This window comes from Lipotes vexillifer, unplaced genomic scaffold, assembly GCF_000442215.2.
Source record: "Lipotes vexillifer unplaced genomic scaffold, Lipotes_vexillifer_v1.1 scaffold691, whole genome shotgun sequence".
NCBI lineage: Eukaryota > Metazoa > Chordata > Mammalia > Artiodactyla > Lipotidae > Lipotes > Lipotes vexillifer.
The window spans coordinates 2374060-2393487 of NW_006788040.1; the positions used below are offsets into that span (position 1 = coordinate 2374060).

The following is a 19428-nucleotide window of genomic DNA, read 5'->3' on the forward strand; positions in this document are numbered from 1 at the left end:
CTGCTGAACAGCTGCAGGAGATGCTGATAAGAGCAAGTCAGTCCACAGGTTCCTGTTTTTCTGTATGTTGTATCATCAGCTAGTCAATCCTCCTTACTCTTTAGTTTCTATCTCAGCAGTAAGCGATGCTTTTAAGGCCAGTGTTAAATCTCAGAGAAAGACTTCTCCTCTGACTTACTCTTGACTCCCTGAGTTATTTCTGAGATCACAGTAACTCACTGAAATTCAGTTAAACAGTAACCCAACTTATGAGAGTAGCTGCACCTACCATCTTTTGGCTCAAGTCAACAACCGACAGGCAAATAGGTAGAATGGTATCACTACCAGTCAGCGCTCTCCCTGAGAAATAAGCTATTGTTTAACCCCCTCACCACACACACACACGCGCGCGCGCGCGCGCACGCACACGCACACACACAAAATGGGGCAATAATTTGCTATACTGCAACCTGAAAAAATGCAAAATTTCACAATTTCTAAAAACAAAACCTATTCTAGAATTTTAAGTAACCATTAATGGATAATAAAAGACAAAGCAATGTTAGTTAAAAAGGTAAAAATCATAAATAAAAAAGCAGTAAAACTCATATTCCAAGTTCCTAAAGGTTGGAAATCAGGTAAAAGTCATAGTGTCAAACTACCCTTGCTGCCTGTTATAAAACTGGTTAGGAGGTCCTACAGGAAAGATGTGCACCCAGACACAATAGCCCACCACATAATACAGCATCACCTTTTCAAGTTTATACCTGAAAAATTGACAATTTGAAGAAAATTCAACATTTAATCCACCTCCAAGTCTCAATTTCATGGCCCTCTATTCCCTGAAAACTATCATCAGCTAAAGAGCTGGTACTTATTGGGGCCAGAAGACCTTTGAGAAGATATGGCAACCTTAGAAGCAGACACCTGTCTGCTCTAGCACAGCACTCTCTTTTATGGCCAGTGTTAAATCTCAGAGAAAGGCTTCTCCTTTGACTCAGGGTAAGTTCTAAAGTTCACAGTGAGAAATCTTGAAAGGGGTGGGGCATTTTTTTTTTTAAATCCACGAGAGGAAATTTAGAACATGCATACTGAACTTGTTCCTTAATTTTTTTTTTAAGTGACATATATCACTTTCTGGGTATTAAAAGTCTCTAGTCATGGCCATTAAACTGAGAGAATCTTGAACCAAACTCTATCCAGAGAACAAATGTGAAAATAATTATGAATCATTTCTTATAGAAGAAAGTCAGACTCATTCTTCATTTTAATTGATGTGCAAGACTGTCCAAAATAGTCCAACACCCATGGAGAACCACTTACTGGGTTCTTCTTGTGGGGCTGTTACAGTAATCCCCTATCTGCAAGCAACAACTAACAGTATTTAGTTGTTGCCTGCAGATAGGGGATTACTGTAACAGTAATCCTAGATGTCATTTATCGATGACCTGTGACTGGCTTCAGCATAAACAGATTGGTTACCAAGTAAAACCCTGTTGGCGGAAAATCTGCTCTGGGCATGTTTAGGTTTTTATGCTCCTCTCCTCCTGTCAAATTAGCTGTAATAACTTGCCATCAACACATTAAGCCTTCTCTAAGGGGCTGTCATTTAGTTTAGCGGATGTCTTTAAAATCCATTATATTTCTATAGCAATTTAAATTATTACCCTAACATTGCTTTTCTTACTTCCATGAATAAAGTAAGGATGTGCTTTTTATTAGAAAACAACTACTTGCCATCAAAATTGTTCTCTGATGCCCTGCTTTCCAAAATATAACTATTAAAAGGCCAGGAACATGAGACCGGGGAAGGGGAACTTGTTCAGTTTTTACCAAGACTAAATTTAAACTATCAACCTTCACTTAACATGGATTTTTGTACTGCTTCAAGTCTCAAAAGAGAACATTACAATCCCCAAAGACTAAATCACTTGTCTCTTTTAAGAGTTATCAGAATAGCATTATGCTGAAAGTGACAGCCTGGCTCTGTTCTGTTTGTTAATGCAGCACAGACTTGCTGGCCAACTGCAACTGGCTGTGAGTCCTTATCACAAATAAAACTATTTTTGTGCCATTTCTGTTTTTCACTTAAACGTCACCAGCTCTTCCAGACTCAGGACCTGTCAAGTGTTCTGTTGCCAAGACTCTGCCTGTCAGAAAGGTCAGCATCCAGTACCTTCCAGTTGGGTCCCAAAGGGCCTCTCTTGGTTTTGACTGACTGGAATAACGCTGGGTCTTCATCAGCTTTGTAGTCCTGCAAAGCAAAACAAAGTCAGAAGCAGAGAAGAAAACCAGAGAAAATTCTTTAACCTTGCCAGAACAGCCCTCTGCAGTTACTAAACACATGACAGAAACTGACGGGGCTTACTGTGCTTTGCATAAACGCAGGAAAATGTTTCTATACGATATTAAGTTCTCAGTTTGGTTCTCTTTGCTTTAAGCTTTTACCTTGTAGCAAAATAACTACATAATAAAAAGTAATAAAAGTCCTGACTAACAGTCCACCATGACTGGTTGCTGGATAGCTATCTCTAAGAAATCTTCCAAAACTTTTCAACAGTTTCAGTATTTTGATATACATATAATCACACTCAAGAAATAAAGCCGACCCATACCAGTTTTCACAACACCCATAGATGAAGACACTGGACTCTAATGCCTGCTGGAGAGCAACCACCATGACTGGGAACACCGATCAGAACCACGGATGCTGTGGCATCCCCTTGAGCTCTGCCACGGCTGGGTCTGTGGTGGATGCCTCAGTTAGGAGGCCAGCCACTCCCAAGCCTTGTTCGTGGAGAGCCATGGGTACACAGGCAAACCTTAGGGACTACACTCATGTCAGCCCTGCAATGCCAAGTGAGGTGAGTGAGGGCTTTACGACTCCATGTGGAACTCAGTTATATCATGCCATAGGGAACAGCCCTAAAATCTAGGTTTTATAGGAGGTTTTGGTGTGTACATACTGTTTCCCTTAATATCCTCTTTCTGATAGAATGGAAAACATGAAAGGAGTAAACCTTTTTAATCCTATCTGCTTTACAAAAGTTCTTTGGTCATTACACACGTACATACACACAATCTACAGATAGAAATAAAAAACTACTTTTGAAGAGCTAACATCCAGATTTAAAAAAAGAAATGAGTTGCAACAGTAACAGTGAACAGAGGTCAGTTGAAAATACTACAAAAGGAGAGCCCCTTTCTTCTTGAGCAGAATTTTTAAACCAGGGGTCCTTCACAGCATTTATGTAGGTACCACATACTTTGAGAAAAATGCCCAGACAAGTCAATATGAAAAAAAATCATTGTTTTAGAGATAGGGGCAGTGCAAGCACTGAACACATACCAAAGCATAATACAAACTTTCAAAATCAAAGAAAACATGCTGAGAAGCACCCAATCAAGACTCAACAGTTATTTAGTAAATGCATATGACATGTTAATAATTCCTAAAGAGAAAGCTATAAATAAATTACGTGAGGAGGGAGAAAAGTGAGGTTCGGGTAGACAACAAAACTTTAAAGAAAGATAACTGGGCAAATGTGTGACCTTGAACTCCTAACCGCTGTCTTCTAAGAAGCTACAAAAAGGTCCCCTAGGGCTTCCCTGGTGGCGCAGTGCTTGAGAGTCCGCCTGCCGATGCAGGAGACGCGGGTTCGTGCCCCGTTTCGGGAAGATCCCACATGCCGCGGAGCGGCTGGGCCCGTGAGCCATGGCCACTGAGCCTGCGCGTCCGGAGCCTGTGCTCCGCAAATGGGAGAGGCCACAACAGTGAGAGGCCCGCATAATGCAAGGAAAAAAAAAAAAAAAAAAAAAAAAAAAAGGTCCCCCAGAGGGTTAAGACGATTACACAGGCAAACTTGGCTGGCCATGCTGGGCCTTACTGCTAAAATACGCAACATGGCGCAGCTACAGGCACGAGGTCAGTCAGCACTGTCCAGGAATGACAAACTGGGATGAGCCAACTGCAAGGAGTCAGACAACTGGAGTTAGCTGGTGTGTCTGGGCACATCAGCAGAAAGTTCAACTACTGTCAGCTAACATGAATTCTTAAATTCCAATTTAGAACCGCACCCTAAAAATTAACAACTTCACTGCTGACTGAGAAAAGAATCAACTGTACCGGTGGTCTCAAGACCTGGATTCACAGCGAGAAATCAGCTGTCCTACTAACAAATACTTGTAACCCCATAACACATTTTCTTCTAGGTCAGAGGCTTGGAAACTCAGAGATAAGCTCAGTTTCCTCCAAAACTGAAAATATTTAACATTATATCAAATAATCACTTTTGACATCATCTCGCTCGATTCAAGGTCTATTTATTGAACAGCCATCACAGAAAAGGTGCATTACATATGCACCATGCAGTGCACAGGATGCTAAGCTAAGAGGTAGTCTAAGGGATCTAAGGACACAAGGAGAGCCAACACCTGGTTCTGGCTCCTAGAAAATCAGTCTAGCTGGGAGCAAAGCAAGAGAGACAAAGAAAAGGTAATCGAAACCCCAGGGACTACATGCTGACTGCCAACAGAGAATGGAGAGGAGAGTTATAGAAAGAATTGAAACCAACCGACACCAGCCAAGGAAATGTATTTTTAAAATGAGTTTTAACATCATGTTTAAAAGTAGAAAAATCTTACTGCTAAAGAACACAGTGTTAAAATTTTTTATGATAAAATTTTAATTATCTGTAAAATGCCCAGAGGTCTGACCAGTGTTTAACATTTAACAGTTCATCCCATTTGAAGGAAAAATACTTCCTTTTTTCTTTTTTACTAACTGGGGTGTGACCTTACTGTGGGCATGATGCTCAAGTTTTTGTTTTTTACAAAATCGAAGATATTATGGAGCCTGGCATGAGTTGAATAGTAAACACCACATTTCCTGAATCTAAGAGGCTGCCAGTTACAGGATGCTCCATTATTTTATGTACCATTAAGAAGGAAAACACTAAGCCAATAAAACATGCCACAACTGGAAGACAAATCTGACGAAGTAGAGACTGCAGAACTATCTCTGAGGATGCTAAACTCACCAGCTCCAAGAGAAAGAAAAAACAAAATCCACAAAACAAAGTGTACACAAGTATCAGTAGGGCTGACAGTATACAATAAGGGTAGTACATAAACCAAGGCAGAACTAATTTAAGAAAAGCGAGCTTGGTCTAAAAATTGTACCAGGGCTTCCCTGGTGGCGCAGTGGTTGAGAGTCCGCCTGCCGATGCAGGGGACACGGGTTCGTGCCCCGGTCCGGGAAGATCCCACATGCCGTGGAGCGGCTGGGCCCGTGAGCCACGGCCGCTGAGCCTGCGCGTCCGGAGCCTCTGCTCCGCAACGGGAGAGGCCACAACAGTGAGAGGCCCGCGTACCGCAAAAAAATAAAAAAAATAAAAATAAAAAAAAAATAAAAATTGTACCAGCATAAATTATTTTCATGTAGAGGTAAACTAATTAAGGGGTGACTCACCCCAGGAGGTGGGTCTAAGCATGATTACAGCAACAGTGAATGTGAAAATGTAAGCGGTTGGATTAGATGGACTTTTGGAAAACACTCCTTTCTCCTTCCTAACCCCACCCAGCTCCATACCAGGCGACACCTTAAGGGATTTTCAATACCTATCTGACATAGATTAATTAACTGAAGAACATGGAATAACACTTTAAAAGTTTTCCACTCTGGACCTAATATACTGATCCTGAAAGTTTATTTCCGAGCCTTCATTATTAGTGCTGTTCACTGGATAACTTTTCTGAACTACGGATTCACAAAATTATAGAGGTGAACTGCACCTTGAAGACCACCCAAGTCGCTTCAATTCACAAATGAGGAAACCACAGTCCAACAAGAAGGTGGCATGGCTCACCTACCTGAGGACTTGAACACAAGCCTTCTTACCCTCTGTCCTGGGCTCATTCTAGTCCAGCACACAGGACGACAGCAGAAGGGTGTCCACAAAAGCCAGATAAGCAAAACACATTTCAAAAACACCAAGAAGCAGCAGCACCAGAGATACCAAAGTGGATTTTCCTATAAGGCATGAGTGTGTGCATATAAAATATCACACATACACATATATACATATATCTCCAAAGCTAAGTCTTCCCTCTCCGCTTTTTTCTCTTGAATACAAAGCAGCAAACATTAAGGATATACTGAAAATGCAACAAAACCCAATTATTAACAATAGCACCTTAACCTTGACAGATGAGGATAATGCATCTTGTCAAAACCTAGGAATTTTTTTGTGCTTTTTAATGTTAGTTTGAATACGTAAATGTTTAATCAGTTGAATTAAGTAGCAAGATATTAAAAAGCAGGAAGCAGGTGTGGTTTTAACCACCTCAGTTTTGTATCTCTATAACAAACATTTAATTTTTTGAACAGTATCTTTTTTGCTACAATTTTATTGTTGGGTAGCTAGTTTGGTCTTTCTGTATATGAAAACCGGCCGATTTATATCCGTATCACAATGAACAAATATATTCCTTCATGTATGACAGTTTCAGCATACAGAATGCAACCTCCGCTACCAATTATAGCTGCAAATGAGCAATAGTGTGGAATGAGACAGCCTGCTGGCTTTGTTAGTATTCTGTCTCCTTTGGGATCCCGTGGGGAAAGGGGAGGCTCTGATGAAGAGAAGCCCTTGGCTCATGGTTTATTGTGCTTGCCACCAGCTGCAGACTTCTCATCTCATTAGTTCTTTTAGAATACTGTGGGTGAAGACAGCTGTAGCCTACTTGAGTCTTCAGCTCCTGGGTATTCTGAAGGCTGAATTTGCTATGCACTTTCTGTAATCCTTGGGAAAAAAAAGAAAGCAAATTCACCAGGCCAAGGAAATGTATTTTTAAAATGAGTTTTAAAATCACGTTTAAAAGTGGAAAAATCTTATTGCTAAGGTGCACTGTGTTTAAAAATTTTATGATCAAATTTTAATTGTCTGTATAATGCCCAGAGGCCTGGCCAGGATAAGGAAGGGTTTAGTAAAACCATCATTATCAAGTTAGGTGTAATGTCCCCAGACACTGCTTGCTCCACCAATGCTAGCGCCTGAACAACAGAAAAACACAATGGTATCAGCATAAGGTAGATTCAGATAAGTGTTAATACAGCTCTATTTAACTGAAAACTCTTATTTAAGTAAAAAAGGCAAATCAAGACACCCTTTGGAGAACAAATAAAATATGGTAAATAAATGGATTACTGAGACTCCATGCTAGAGCCACAGAATACATAAATTAAATTCTTATAAATAATTGTTTTCTGTCACTGGAATACAAAAGTTGGGCTACCTCTTTGGTGTACATCTGTTACTCACTACAGTTCTCAACAGAAACTCTCAACAGAAACCAGATTCATTTTGAAGACAAAGAATATTAGTTTAACGGGGCTTCCCTGGTGGCTCAGTGGTTGAGAGTCCGCCTGCCAATGCAGGGGACACAGGTTCGTGCCCCGGTCCGGGAAGATCCCACATGCCGCGGAGCGGCTGGGCCCGTGAGCCACGGCCGCTGAGCCTGCGCGTCCGGAGCCTGTGCTCCGCAACGGGAGAGGCCACAACAGTGAGAGGCCCGCGTACCGCAAAAAAAAAAAAAAAGAATATTAGTTTTATGAATCTTTTAGCATAGTGGCTGTCCCCCCAAATGCAAGTAAAAAATCTGTGCTGAGCCAACCCAATGTCCTCGAACCAGACTGAACTCATGATTATAAATGGGGGAGTAAGGAGGTGATGGGGGTAGGCTGGTAAGAGCTTCTTAACAGCTTGTGGAAAAATTGAGATGAGCTCCAGATACCAGAAAGTGAGCCATGGCCGCTGAATCTGCGCATCCGGAGCCTGTGCTCCGCAACGGGAGAGGCCACAACAGTGAGAGGCCTGCATACTGACAAAAAAAAAAAAAAAGAATATTAGTTTTATGAATCTTTTAGCATAGTGGCTGTCCCCCCAAATGCAAGTAAAAAATCTGTGCTGAGCCAACCCAATGTCCTCGAACCAGACTGAACTCATGATTATAAATGGGGGAGTAAGGAGGTGATGGGGGTAGGCTGGTAAGAGCTTCTTAACAGCTTGTGGAAAAATTGAGATGAGCTCCAGATACCAGAAACTGCTTAAAGAACCATGCCTGGGTTACCACAGGTGAGGTTACAGTAAACTAAGGAAAGGAAGAGTGCCCAATCCACATGCATTAGCAACTCCTTGACACCTGCTCTCCCCAAAGAGAAACAATTCTACAGGGTAAACAAAAACTTGAGAGAGATATTAGGATCCTGCAGCCTGCTGTAAAATGCCTTCCTTTAGCACAAGATGATTAATCAGGTGTCTATTCAAATAGCTCAAAGATAATCATTAAGTTTAAAATGCACAGGTATTGCTGCTCAACTTAGCAAAGCTCATTTCTTCTAATCACAACCTAAAAGTAAAGACCAGGATGGGGGAAAGAGCTGAATTAAACAGGTAGATAAACAAGCAACATCATTTATTAGCACTGCCCTGTATTTTCCAGTACTGTGGCACTTAGAAAAAAGGAGTTCCCAGATCCTATCACCATTGACCCAGTGCATAGCTAACTGGAGCTGAGAAAACTCAAGTCAGACTCTAAAAGGCAAGCCCATTAAAAAAAAAAAAAAAAAAAAAAGTTTGCATTAAATTTTGCAAGTAACAGAGGTGTAAAGAGAAAACATTTACTAACTTGTTTAAGAAACTCATTTCAACAGTTATTTTCAAATAAGCAGTTTTCTTTCCTATTTTTAATCACATCTCCCCAGTGACTCCTCACCCTTTCAGGTTCCCATAGAGTACCATTAATGTAGTATAAGTAAATCTCATTAATTCAGGTCCTACCACCTTGGAATTCATAATAATTCGGACAGGGGCTAGACTGAAGTTTATCTTTGCATGATCTATGAAAAAAAGATTTGCTACACAAATTAATAGAGTAACAAGATCTCAGGAGGGCTGTTTAAACAGTTCAGAAGTGTTTTAGAGCAATTCAGAAGCTTTCATTTGCATATAATTATTATGCTAATTACAAATCATTCTTATCTATTCACTAAAGCAGATTCCCAAAGGACCACTAATTGTCAATAACTTGTTGGCCTAGTTTCTGTTACTGAATGTACCTCAGAGGAACAAAACTGCATTAAAAAATATTCTCTAATTCAACACTCTCATTAATCCTTACTGGCTTTCCACCAATGAATCCTTAAAGCTGAATTTTTAAACAACTGTGCTGAGAACTGAGAAATGCAGTCAAACCTACACACCCAAACAGAACACTTTCTTGTAATCTTTTCAATCGCATAGAGACGCTGCACAGAGACCTGGGGTGGGCGAGCTTGGCGGACAGGGGAGGGGGACAGCTCTGCTGTCAGCAGAGCTCTGTGCTGAAAGGTGGCCACAGCCTAGAGCACTGCTGGGCTAGAGCACAGCTAGAGTAATCACCTCCTCCATTCCTTCTCATCTTGTCCGAATCACAGCCAGAGCCTGCCAACACTGTCATGTTTATGAAGGCAGACCCCCAAAGCCTTTGGAAGGTTGCAAATTGATAGAGAAAGAGAAAAAAACTCAGAATTTCAGTTACGAAAAGAAGTTACAACCAAAAGCCTGATGTGACAGACTCCATCTCCTACAACCTGGCAGGGAAACTAAATAGTTGGGCTCCAGAGGCTGGGTTCCTGGAGAGCCCAGGGCTGGAGGGTACTCCCCAGCCCTCCTCTCAGGGGTCAATAGGCTACTGGTTTGGATAAGCCTGTGTTTCATACACAAATATACAATATATTTGTTACTGTTACATTATATTTATTATTATATGTTTATATAGTACAGCATTTAAAAATGAAGACATTTTAAACTCTTAAAACCAATGAAATAAGTTTCAACATACCAACAAGTCAGTTTTATTAAAGATGACTTAAATATATATTTTAAAATTAAACCACGTATGCCTAAAACATAAACAATATATTTAGGAAAGTTTTGCTTAACATAAATGCATTTATTTCCTTAAATGACAGTAGATCACAGAACATATTACATCAAATTCCTTAAACTAAAATGGGAATGCCCTTTAGAAAATTCACAGGGTGAGCCCTCTCCAGTAAAATGTCCATTTTGGTTCATGATTTGGGCTTCAGGCACAGCTGCATCTAAATCCCAGGACCCCATTAATTCCATTAGCACCAATTTAACAAATACTAAATGGGAAATAATTGCAGAAAAAATTTTAACTTTTTTTTTTTTTTACAGCAAGAGCAAAATCTGATAAGCAGCATCATTCTTGCTACCATTTTAGGAAAACTTACTTATGTTCCAGGCACACACTTTCTCCTAGTTAACCCTCACAACCCTGGAACAAAGTTACTAACATTGCCACTGGGGGTGAGGAAGTGAAGTTCCTTGCCCAAGTTCACGGTGGCGGAGCAGAGACGGGACTCAGATGCTGCTCTGTGGACACCCAGGCACCATGAAACTTTACTGCAAAAATGTGATGTGATTTACACTTCATCACTTGATAAGACTCAAGTACCCTAAGGGATGTTTACTCCCACTCAGTCTAGAGAACCTCTCCTTGAGGGCTTTACACGGCTGAAAAGGGCTTTCATAAGGAACAGACTTTAAAAACTTGATTTGGAGCTGTTTATGCTAATTTCTTTAAGAATATCTGCCGTTAGCTGCTAAAAAAAAAACCCATTTTCTAACTCTTACCAGACAATTTCTCCCCCCAGGAACTACGTCACACCTGACCACCTCCACCACCCTCCCTGCTTTTTTTTACTTTGAAATCATGGAAGAGATTAGAAATAAACACCAATAACAGGTTCTAGTGGAAAAAGTATTTTCTGCAACATATGCTCGTACACACAGAGTTTTCAGAGAAATTTTAAAATTCTTGCTAAGATTTAAGCAAGCATGAAATAAGCAATGTGCTCTTTTCCCACAAGAGGGCACTGCCATCCAACTATGCCTTCAAATACACAGGACATTCTCTAAATCCACCACTGGATGCAAATCTAAGTGTTCCAGAGTGCTTGACCATGTAAGGCAGCAGAATAAAGTGGGAAACATTTTCACATTTCTTTTTAATAAGAACCATGCTTACATTTATTTATATCTTCTTTGAGAATGGAGAAAAGAAAAAACCCTCGGTAACTCACTACGAAAAGGATCTTGACAATGATTTGCTTCACAGCACAGCGAAGGGAGACGAGATAAGCCTTTGACAAATGAAGTTTCTTAAGCAAAAGCAAAACCACCACTACCTCAAAACCTGTACTTGAGTTGTTCTGCTTGTTTTCCAGAGGTCAAGGAGGCTACTACTACAAGTCAGGAGCTGGATCACAGCTCTCACCTCTTTATGATGCACACACTTTAATAAAGAGCTTTTTGGAGCTCTTGCACATATACCGAGGATAAGTTACACCCTTTCAAGATAGAAATGAGTGTCTAGGTTCATTCTAGTGGCAGACGGGAGAGGTACTCTACTGGGTTGAGTGTCTGCTCATGCCAAGGAGACCTGAAGCATCTGGCAACCACAGGCTCCTCGCACTTGCTGGAGCCCGGCCACAGACTTCCAATAAACAAAGGCTCTCTTCACGGCTGAAGAATGGGGCAGCCACAGCTCTGGGAGGCAGAAAGCCCTTCTTAGGAAGTGAGAGGCAACAGCTGGAACAAAAGTTAACATCTAAGATGCAGGCGCTCTGTGAAAGCTGTGGGCAAGAATGAACTGGAGTGACGGTCAGCGCTGACCATTTAGGGTTATCAGCTACCAATGGTTAATTCTGAAGTCTATTATATTGACCCCAAAAGTGTCACTTTTGTGGCTCAAAAGCTGACAAATATTAACAATTTCATATGGTCTGATCAAATATTTAACTTTTTCCAGCCGAATTTCATGTTTCTGATTTTAAAGAGAAAAAATTGTAATCTTATAAAGATTACTTAGAAAGCATATTTTATGATTCTTACATTTCTTTAAACTTATGAAGTTTTTTTTAAAGGCAGTGCAATAAAGCATATGTTGCCAAGACTATCTACTCAAATGTGTAACATCTGGACTGTCTCACAGAATGTCTGATCAAAAGAAAAGATATGCCCGAATCCTTCCTAGAGCACAAGAAACAAGCACTGCTTAAAAGTGTGACCAAAACTTACATGCCTAAATAAATTAAACCAAGTTTCATCAGCTTTCCATGGCTGACATTTAGGAAAAAAGTATGTTTAAAATGAGCAGTAACTTTAAAACAATACATACTCATGGTTTAAAACAATTATAAAGTGCCAGATTGTTCAATACTCAAATAATGGAATGGTGTTCAAAGTGAAAACAGCTAAATGGGTGGAAAAGGCAAGTCTTACATGTTCATTTCCAAAGGCAACCAAGATTTCAGAAAATCAGATACAGCTTAGCATACTTCTGCTCTCAACTAAAATGGACCCACCAAAACATATTCGCCAAACAAATGGATCATAACCGGTGAACAAATGGTCAGTGCTGGAAAGAACAAGCAAAAAGCACAAACTTTAAAAGCCAATTCATTTTCCTGGAGACCACCATCACCACGGGACTCCTACAAGCGGCTTGGATGAGCCCAACAATCCCATTACTGCCTTTGGATACGCAATTAAACGGTGGGGGCTCTTCATTTAGTAAAGTACTAAACTCCCAATCTACCATCTAGTCAGCCTTTGAACCCGGACTTTGCAGGCACCCTGGAGCCCAGCACTGGTCTCTATCAGTTGTGAGAAAAAAAGCTCTTTGGTGGAGGGCACTTGACACCACCAGACTACACAATCAGAAAAAATGAACTCCAAGTCACTTAGAAACACTTTTAACATGTTCACTGATTAAGAATCTTGCAGGCTCTTCAGACAGATACAATTATTACTTTATCTGGAAAAATATTTACCATGCCAACACAGAGCAAATAGCAAGTTCCAATAAATGTTTGCTAAATGAACATGAAAATATATGAGTGGTGCTCACTGTAAGTACCCAAACCAAAAGACATCTTAGGGTCTCCAATCCTTCTATTCTGTTGTATGTATGCAAATTTCCAAATATGCCAGAGTTTAGCAGTTATGGATGGAGGTAACAAAGGCCACCGACAAAAGCTGCTATTTCGGGGGGCAAGAGAAGATGGATGGAAGAGCCAGCACTTGCTTGTTTTAAATAAATTGAGAATGCTCTTAATCAACATAATGCAAAGGAAGGAACAGCATACAGTGAGATATTCTAGAAAAATAAGTCAGCAGCCCTGCTTTTAAGTCCATTGGTAACGTGGCTTGCGGGAAAGTTACAGCACTTCCCTGAGCTGAAACTCCTAAACAGTAAAATTAGCGACTGGTGTGAATGTTTTGGGACCATGGCCTCCAATTGAGATTCCTTCTGCTTCCAAAATCCTAGGAGAGTGCCCCCTCTACAATGTTGACCAGTAACAGCGTACTAGAGCACTTCCCAAGAGTGAGCAGAAATCACCTAAAGAGCTGGACTGAGACAGCCCAGGGCCTGGAAGGCTCTGACCTGGGAGGAGGAGAATTTACATCTCTAACAAGCTGCCCACGGCAGACCTTGCTTAAAAGAAAAGCGTTTTGGCCAGAGTCCTAGCTAAGGTTCTGAGCGGGCAAGCTTAGGACTTAGCCACAATGTTCCCCAGAGGGCCTCAGGGGCCCTACCTAAAAAGAAGCTTGAAACCTCTAAAGAACGTTCAGAGAACTGGACCAGTGGGCAGATCCAGCCACAACTGAAATCCACACATGTACAGCCTTGTGGCCGTGGTGGGGGTGTTCTCTAAAGGAGCCCAAACAAGTGGGGAAACTACATAGGCTGGAATGGAGCAGAGGGGTTCCAGGCCCCGCGAGGGAGTGAACTTTATGAGCAGCACTGGCCTCTCACCTGGGAGTTCCTGTGTCCCTTGCGGTAGCAAGGAAAGAAGCGGGACTAGTGAGTGGAGCCACACTTTGCTTCAGGAGCTCCTGCTGAAAGAGCTGCTCAGAAGTTTTCGACTGGAAGGAGATGGCACAGAGCCATCTGGAGTCCAACAGTGGCGACCCAAGGAGTACAGCCTAGGGAGGGAGGTTTGGCTACTGGGGGCAGGCATCAGGGCTGAAGGCATAGAGCTCTGAGTCCAGAGTGTGAGATACCTCCTCCCTACCACTTCCCAGGGGGGGACAAGTGCAAATGTGGAGAAAAAAAAAAGGACTTGGGGTAAACACAACACGGCAACCAAGGCAATTATACTCATGAGCATGTAAGGATAAGGACCTGAGAGTAACAAATGGGGCAGAGGGGGGTTAAAAAGGACAGAAGAAGGAAGAGATATGTATGAAATCTGAGGTTTATCTTGAGAGCACGAGCTTCCTGGGTCACTCACAATGAAAGTGCCCCTCTGAGCTCTTTGAGGAGTCTCCACTAAGGACCTGATCAATCAGACCACACCTTGCACATCCTTTCTGTGACCCAGAAACAATATGGCATGTGAGTTTCTAGCTTGTGTCTCTTCCTTTTAGGAATACCATCTTCAGTGAAACAACACTAAGGTTAAAAAACTGGGCAACTCTTGGCTTTGAAATGCCTCATTTGGGAAAAATCTCTCACCTTTAATTAATACATCCTAAGATGATGAAAAAGGGGAAAAATTATTCTCTCTTTAAAGCTGATGCATTTTAATTTGGCATAGATCTATATTTTTCAACTATATCTCCCAAACTTTTATGCCATTAATATGTGCTTATTACTGACATCTAAAAAGCAGATGTTCAGCTTCATCAATTTTAGACCTGTGAGCCTTAAAAATTTGAATTGAACATTTATTTCCACGAAAAAAAATTATAAATTATAAAAATAAAGTCCCATAGCATGTACTTCAGAGGAAGCACAGACTACAGAGGAAGGCTGATAGAATCCTTTCCTGGTTACACATAAATACCTAAAATGTGGTTCCAATTTCTTTTTCTTTTCTTTTCTTTTTTTTAAATTGTGCTCATTTTCTTTCAAATTACTTCCAAAAACGAAGGTCTCTCTGATGTTAATCATATGTACACTTCGGCTTACACTTTAAAGACTCTTCCTCTCCTGGGAAGTGACTTTTGTATACAAATCATGGAAAGCTACTTAGACAAAGTGCTGGAGATGATTAAAAGGGGCCAGATTCAAATTCATACCTTAAAAAAAAGCAGAAGCAGATGTCAACTGACTCATTTGTGTATATTCTGGAAATGAGTTGAAGATATGCATGTGCATTTCATCAGGACATTTAAAGAATGCTCAACTTTTTATTGTGGTTATATATCAACAATGACTTTAGAAATTAAAAATACTTTAAAACTTGTATTCTGGTGTTTTATGCTGGACACCTTGACTCCTCCTTACAATCTGATCTAACTGAAACACTTTAAAATCTGACAGAAAGGCATCTGCTCATTCAGAAAAGACACAGTTTTTAGAACTGAAGGCACATCACATATACTTCATGATCCAGAATTAGTAAAGAAGGAGCTAAAGTAGCATTTGTCCATTTAATATTTGAACAATAAAAACTTCATTTCCTCCAAACTGTCTCCCCATTGCCCTGCTTTTTTTTTCACACCACAGAGGAAAAAATCTGTAAAGTCTCTTTGACTGATCAAACCTTTACTGAAGACCTCTCTGCATGTCAGGTGTTGAGCATCTTGTTAGGTCCTAGAAACACAGAGATGATCAGTACAGTCCAGGCCCCCAAGGGGCACCCAATTTACTGAGGAAGGCTTTTCAAGAGTGATAGCTGGGTTATATTTGAAATGGGGGAGAGGCAAGAAGCTGAGGGGATGGAGGAGATGTGGGGGCAGGGGGTGTGTTCTGATGGAACGTGATGTGCTCAGTGGCTGCTGCAATTACAAGAAGGAGCCTTCCCTCTAAAAGGATATAACATCTTAATACTTCACTCCAATGCCTCTTTCCACTAAAACAAGAAATTTGTTTTGCATGGTAGCCAAAAGAAATTGGGTGGGAACATTTAAGCAGAAATCTCAGACTGCTCAGCTTGTTTCATTAGGCAGTGCTGTTATCTTCTAGAAAATACCAGAGAATGGTGGCTATAGTAACAGTCCTATGCAGACTTCCCATAAGTCATCAAGGAAAAAACCAAATAACCCATAAATTTAAATGTATATATGATTTCTGTAGCAAATTACTCTGCGACTCTGCATCACAGTGACAGTTTTTACAACTCCTTGTTCCTAGGGTTATTTTGACAATGTCATCCTTCGATTATGTAAATATGTCAAAGCATCCACCCAGGTATTCAGTTACACTGTGGGTCTAATCACATCCCTTCTATGCATGGTGAAGTACAGTACATAAGCATGACCAAAACCCAGCAAGTCTACAAAGAGAGCAACACAGCAGAGAGAGTTAAACGCTAAAAGCAGTCAACAGTTACTCTCAACTAGAATAACATTCAGGGCTGTGTTTGTATTAAATCCAGCTGCAGTGACAGAAACGCCCCACCAGGTGGAGTAAAAAGATTCAAGCTTCACTTCCAACTTCCTGGTTTCTTAACTCCCAACCATTTCACATTTGTCCTGATTTGGGAGAGTTGACTACTTATCCTCTCAAAATTACTAACCGACTGTTTTTACTTCTTTTAAAGCAAGTAATATGCAGGACAGAAATTCAACCATCTAAGATGTTTTAAGAAAATTTAGCTCATTCAAGTAAAACCAGAGTTCATTAAAAACAAAATAAAAACCAAAGAATTAAGTCAGACTGAGATTAAAACCTCCAGGAGTTAAGGTGCCAGGCTGAGCATGGAGAGGTGACTACACCTTCAGGTCTCCCTACTGAAAATCCACCTCATTGGCCCATGCACAGTTAACCAAGCTCCCAATTCTAGTATCACTTTAATCCTTAAAGAGCAAACTTTAGGTACTAAAAATTGGCCACTGGTATGGCAGACGTATCCTAAGATGACCCTTTTCCCCCAGTGAGTCACAATCTTGCGTAATCTCCTCCCCTGAGAACAGGTGCAAGCTGTGACTTGCTTCTAACCAAGAGACTATGGCAAAGGTGATGGGCTGTCATTTCTTTGATTAGGTTACATTACACGGCAACTCAATTTGTGGTGATCTGTCATGTAGCAACAGAAAACTGAACACTGAGTGAGAAGATCCCCCCCCAGTCCACTGGGCATGTCTCTGCCAGACCCTGACTCTTCTACCCCATCCGCCTGCCATCTAATCTAGCTGCTCCCGTTTGCTGAAGAATCACTGTCACCACCATCTTATACACATTTCTTGACCTCTATACGTAAGCAAGCAAATACATGCATATAGATATTATCTTTTTCCCTCCACATTATCTTGGAAAGGATACCCTATCAGTACAAAAGACTCACTTCCTTCTGTTGACTACATTGAACTCCACCATACGGGTGGAACCACGTTTTTCATCAGTTCCCCATCGATGGAGAAACATTTAAGACTTCAGACTGTTTCCTTATAAAAATCTTATGCTTATACATTTGGTACTTCCCATTGAGTAGGACCAATTCCTAGAAGTGGAATTTTGCTGGGGCAAAAGGCACGTGCATTTGCAATTCTGCAACAGAGGTTGTGCGACTTACACGCTCACAGGGAATGTATGTGAGTGCCTGATTCCTCACCGCCGGCCAACCCAGGTGTTACAGGTTAGTTTCTTCATTGCCCTCAAGCTCATCAGGTTCATCTGACACCTATTCACAAGTCACCACTCTGTGAAGAGGGGATGGGTTCCTGAACACAGAACAAGACACAGCAAAGAAATGAACAAGAGCTGAAACTCAGCAGAGGGGAAGACTGATGCCAATGAAAGTGAAATCCCCCGGAGGCAGATCCTGCAGGACACACAGGCTTTGGACAGAGAGGAAGGTTCCCAGAAGGGAGGCCAGAACAAGCAGTGTGACGTGGCCAGTGGCAGACCAGCTTGAGGAGAGAAAGACAGTGCTCAAGTGGCAGCTTGAAAAGGGACAAAGCAGACAGGGCCTCTGCTCGGAAGGAGTCAAGTCAGTGGAAAGAATACTGGACTGAGTTAGAATTTCCACTTCAGGCCATCAGCTCAACGACCTTGAGAAAAACGCAGTTTATCTGGCCTTAGTTTCCTTACTTGTACAATAGGACCTCCCTGTTTAGCCCTGAAACCAAACTATGGGTAGCTGCAGAACTGTGTTCAAAGTAAATCGTATGATGAAGACTAGTGTAAGACATGCAGAACTGTGCTGGGAGAGGGGCAGAGGGAACTTCCCAGCCCCATGCTCTAGGCACTCATCCTAACAACCAGAGTGGTTTCCAAGAAACTTAGGGTTCTGGAAAGCACAGTTTGAAAGCACTGAGGCCTAGGTAGCTAAGGTTCCCCCTTCAACTCTATTATTCCAACCTCTTCCTCAGTGTTGGATAACGCACCTGTACCTCTGCTTCTATTCTGCTTGCCTGCAATTCACTCATTCATTCAACATACATTCACTGAGTACCTATTACAGCCCAGGCACTGTTCTAGGAGCTGGGGAAGCAAGGGTCAACAGTACAAAGATTCTTCCCTCTGGGGTTCAATTTCTATTTAGAAGGGAGAGAAAAAAACAAACAAACATACATCAGAGCAACGCGGGTAAGAGGGAAAACTAGTGAGAGTGGGGGTGGACCGCTCCACCCATCAAAACGCTACTCGTCGTCATATTGACTCTTCCTCAGTCTTTTCAGACCTCTGTCCTCACAGATCATTTGTTTTCTCTGAAATCCTGATGCGCTCTGGACCAAGCACACACCCCCACCATTTGTTAACTATTTCACTGTACGGGGTTTGTCTCACCCAGAGTGTAAGCCTCTTGAGGGTACTGTACCATCTTGAGGAGCTACCGGGGGCTATGCCAGCAGCACAGACTGAGCCCCATGATATGAGTTGACTGCTATGACAACATGGCCATTTCAGAAATGCAAGTGCGTTCTTAAAGCTTCCTTTGACACAGTGGGCTATAATTTCCAAGGAACATAAAAGTGCAGAATCAGAGGAACAAATTAATTCAACAGAAAACCAAACTGGATCTGGCAAGAAGTAAGGATCGCCAGGTGGTCCAGGTGTTTGCAATAGAAGCTAATCCTAATGCAAACATTAACTAGTGGAGGCCAAGCAGATGGGGGTGGAATCTGAAGGGAGAGAGTGGGGCAACTGTCTGTGCCAGCAGAGGGGACAGAGGAGGCTGTGCAGAAGGCAGAGGCAGAGCCCGAGCCCCATGACTCCCCCTGCTCCGCCCACCTCAGCCTTCACATGCCCCCAGGCAGCTCAGTGCTCTGCCCCTCACCCTAAGCCCCAAACTTGCAAGGGCACCCTCACCTCCCACCACACAGAGTTCCCCTCTCCCCTTTTATAGCAGAAAATATGCATGTCAAGGTTCTTTCTTTCTTTCTTTTTTTAAAGTCAAAAGGTTTTGAGAATCCCTACACGATA

General features: G+C 41.6%; 1 protein-coding gene across 2 annotated transcripts in view; it reads right to left on the minus strand.

Moving 5' to 3' along the window:
• PITPNB (phosphatidylinositol transfer protein beta) overlaps positions 1 to 19428 on the minus strand; it is a 63868-nt gene that overhangs the window by 20411 nt on the left and 24029 nt on the right. For both annotated transcript variants that reach the window (XM_007461143.1, XM_007461144.1), the window contains exon 8: positions 2156 to 2233. In XM_007461143.1, the coding sequence (XP_007461205.1) occupies positions 2156 to 2233 (78 nt within the window). The remainder of the gene's footprint in view (positions 1 to 2155; positions 2234 to 19428) is intronic.